Below are 4,106 nucleotides of genomic sequence, written 5' to 3'. Positions count from 1 at the left end.
GTGCTGCCATAGCCACTTATTCGTGTGAAACATACTCTCGGACTGGGGAAAGCCGAATGTAATATCACAAACGCGACCGGTAAAATATGAACTCAGTGGCCTTTTCAGATTTGGTTTCAAGGAATTTGTGCATTTTCTCGGGTCTCTGCGATTTTTTTTCCAGATTCCCGGGTAATCCCTGCAGTCCCCCTGAGTAGAATCCTCATTTAGACCTGATCAATTTTCTAGTCCAAGACTGATTTTAGAATGTTTTCCTCTGACACTGATTTTCTTAATTCTGTTTTCTAGATAAATGAATAGAGTGCAGATTTTCCAGCTGCAGCAAAAACCTGAAGATAGAAAGAATGAATGAATGAAAGGAAGGAGAAAGATTAGTTTTGACACCTTATCGGTATGGCGGTAGAACAGGCCCAAAATCAGTAACTACCGGAAAAATCGGTTGATTTAGGCAGCCCTGAAATATAGATGTTTAAAAATAGATTGACAAGTGAATACGATAATAATGCAATGATCAGAAAACCTCTGGCAAAAAGAAAGTGAGAGACAGGAGACAGTAAGTAACATCGTGTGTGAGTAGTTCATCCACTCACACGTGAGTGAGAAGCATCCTCAGCGTTCAAATATCAATGTACAAAAGAAGCCAGGGGGTGGAAAACAGTAGGTTTAAAAAATATGATGTTTCTGTATGCCAACTCAAATCTTGACTCATATATATATTTCATGCAGGAACATAAAGTTATAGGCCTAAAATTTAGCTAAATATAGCGGTCTCATGTAATGTACGCGAGAACTCCCCTAGGAACAGGATGTAGGAACAAGTGCTATGCGCATGAGAGGGACTAACAAACAATAAAATATACCTACCTTCATCAAGGACTTTCTGGACAGTGTCATCTTGTCTGCGATAGTAGAAGAGGCCTTCTCTGTGACATTGCTCTGAAGACGAAGACACAAAGCATTCTCATCACACTACGTGATCGCGTAGTATAGTAAGTAGCAAAAGAGCAAAAAACATGTTCTATCAATTATAACAACGCTTTATCATTATTTAAGAAATGTTCTACATTGATAGACGATGTGGAATTCATAACAAAATAACGATAGTTCACAACAAAACCTTACTGGTATCAGCATCAAGGCATTCAAGCCAAAGTAAACGCTGCTTCGTGTACATCTTGTAGCCACTGGTCGCAGTTGGGCGACCTACCCCCACTCCAGTACAGCTCACAACCATATTCCGCAATGTGCACAGGTCTCATAAAAAAACAAAGTACTACAAGATGGATACTAGTCTTGGTATTATCAATTTTACTCGCCTTTGTAGGTAGGTCACTTCAACCGAAAGTAACGCAGACTAACGGGTTTGGGGGGGTGGTACAATTTTCACACTTTGGGACGTGGAGATAAAAAAAACACAAAAATGTCAGATTGGGCGGGTGATGATGGATCCAATGCAGACATACTAAGTGTGTTAATTGGTTTTGGTTCTGATGATTTTGAAGATTTTGACCCAGCCAAAATTTCTGAAACAGATGAGATGAAAGTTTCAACAACCATAACATCCTAGTTCTAGGCATAGAGGGCTTTTGTACTGAGGCAATGTTCCCATTCCCTTCTTTCATTTCTTTTCTTTCCACATACAGTCGAACCTGCCTTAACGGAAAGCCGTATAAAATGGACACTTGTCTTAACGGAATCTCCCCGCTCCCCTCTTGATATATTCCTCTTTAACTACCTGTATAAAACGGAAACCTGTCCAACACGGAAACGGAAAGAAAAATCCGCTCCCTTCCGAGGGTTTTACCTGTCTAAAACGGAAAATGCTTTACCCACTCAGCTTGACCTGCATGTGAGCCTCAACCAGATTGTCTGAAAATTTGGCGCACCCCCCCCCCCCCCCCTCCCCCAAATAACTTATAAGAGCTTTTAAATTGTGGGTGCCATAAAAGGAGGGACTTCCGAGTAACGAGCGACCACCCGAACAAACACAAAAGAAGAGACCTAACCCTAGGCCTAACCCAAAAAAGAACCTGCAACAGACCTCATGTAAAAAGGCCAGCACAAGTCAACAAAAAAAAAAAAAGCACACTCCAAAACAAACAAGGAGCATAATATTATGGTCTAGATCTACATTGCTATAAAGAGTTTGATACAATTTAAATAGAATTGGAATATATGAATCCTCCAAATAGATCTAGTTATATTATAGATCTAGTGATCTAAATAAATCTAGATCTAGATCTAGTAGAACAAGTGAATAGGAAAAGGCCTTGAACGAGAAATCTGCATCCGATTCCGAACAGAGGGACTCAGCTGAGTCTAGATTAGATCTTTATTCTAAGTAAATAATTCACGCACCTGATAAAATGCGTTTTACCAACATTAATATTACAACACAACCTATAATAGGGTTTGACAAAATAGAAATTGGAATATGAATCCTCCATTGAGGTCTACAATGATCTATAAATCTAGATCTAAAGTAGAACAAGTGAGTCGGACTTGAAAGAATCCACATGATCTAAACAATCAGTCAACAAACGAAATTCAAAATGGCCGCTCGAGCACGAAATGAAAGTAGATAATTTAGGTCGTCGTACTTTTTCGTATTCGTTCTATTCAGGTTCCGACAATTATGTCGGAAGCGCCGACGTCGGCACGAAAACGAAAGTGCCGACAAAGCCGACGGGAGAAAAAGGGGGCGCTGGCAGTTGGCCAGGCCTTGCTCTTCCCACATTGACTAATACAGGTGGGCCTAGCGATAGCATCGGCCGGCTCGCGGGTCGGGTCGCGATTGTCGGCAAACATGCAGGTCTATCAGCCCTGATTTGAAACAAAACTCGCAAGTTTGGTTTCGCCGGCTCTAAACTTATCGCCATGGCCATGTCGCTGGGCAAGGGAGGGGAGTAGGGGAGCAATTTGGGGGTAGATGTTACCCTCACATGTGAGCCCTGAGCGATGCAGATGGTCAAGGTAGTGTGGGTGTGAAATCTTATGACTGCCCAAGAGAATGCTCGAGTAGCGAACCACTACGGAAACTTTCCTGGGTAGCCAGAAACCAGAGGTGTGAAATTAGATTGACCAATGCCTGCTGCCCTTATCATACAGCCAGCCGAGAAAATAGCTCCTTGAATCGTTGGTACATGATGGCAGTGAGGGGTGGCATTGGTTGACTATGCTTGTTACATCGATGGGTGGGGCTAAGGGTGGAAGTAAAGGAGATGTTCAAACGTTTCTGTTTTCAATAGGTCAAAAAGTGGTCCTATGAAAGGCAAGCAGTGGTTGTAAGACTGACGCATGTCATTATCTGACAGGATAGCAGTTGAGAGGTGTGGAGTTTTGACCACTGCTTGCCGATCGAACAAGCGATCCTTGATCCCATCAGCTGGGCCTTTGAACACCCCCCCCCCCCCCCTCCCCCTAAATTCCCCTGTCAAAGACAGAAAATGTCTAAGACGGAATTTTTTTCTGGCTCCCTTTCAATTCTGTCTTACACAGTTTCAACTGTAATTCTAAAAAGTCTCCACATTTCAGTTGCTTTCAGTTGGGATCAGACGATGTCAAAATAATTAAATCAATGAAACAGGTATTTTACCTCCAGTTTGGCAATTTTTAGCCTTTCTATTAAATCTCAAAATCAGGATTTGATATTGGGATCAAAGACAAATCCCTCTCACTAAAAAATTTCCGTGTGTGTATGTCTGTGTGAGGGAGGGAGAGAGAGAGAAAGAGAGAGAGAGAGAGAGGGGGGAGATTGAAAAGGTCAGAGATTCAAAGGGGGAGAGGGAGAGGTGGGCAGCTGCTGGAGAAAATAGACAGCAGATAGAATTATAAAACGACACGGGCAAGGATAAAAACTAAGCCGAGGACAAAAATGGAAATGGGTGGGTTAGAGTGTGGATTGAGAGAGATGAAAGATTGAGAAAAAGGAGTGTTGTTATATTGAGAAAAAGGGATTAGACGCTGTTGAAAGAGAGGGAAAAATATAGAAGTTATGAACAGATACACTTGAGTGAGAAAATGAAGATAACACACACACACACACACACACACACACACACACACATACACACACACACACACACAAACACACACACATACACACA

The 4,106-nt window shown here is 42.0% G+C and overlaps 1 protein-coding gene across 1 annotated transcript in view; it reads right to left on the bottom strand.

Moving 5' to 3' along the window:
- The window catches only part of LOC101845077 (protein ELYS), a gene marked incomplete at its 5' end in the record, with an annotated part of 121,831 nt that overhangs the window by 112,219 nt on the left and 5,506 nt on the right, over positions 1 to 4,106 (bottom strand). Inside the window, 1 exon segment of the mRNA XM_013080061.2 lies at positions 865 to 936. Coding sequence (XP_012935515.1) covers positions 865 to 936 — 72 coding nt within the window.

The sequence above is a fragment of the Aplysia californica genome, unplaced genomic scaffold, assembly GCF_000002075.1.
Source record: "Aplysia californica isolate F4 #8 unplaced genomic scaffold, AplCal3.0 scaffold00073, whole genome shotgun sequence".
NCBI classification, from domain to species: domain Eukaryota; kingdom Metazoa; phylum Mollusca; class Gastropoda; order Aplysiida; family Aplysiidae; genus Aplysia; species Aplysia californica.
Note: the sequence above shows the minus strand (reverse complement) of the source record. Positions and strands in the feature narration are given on the sequence as shown.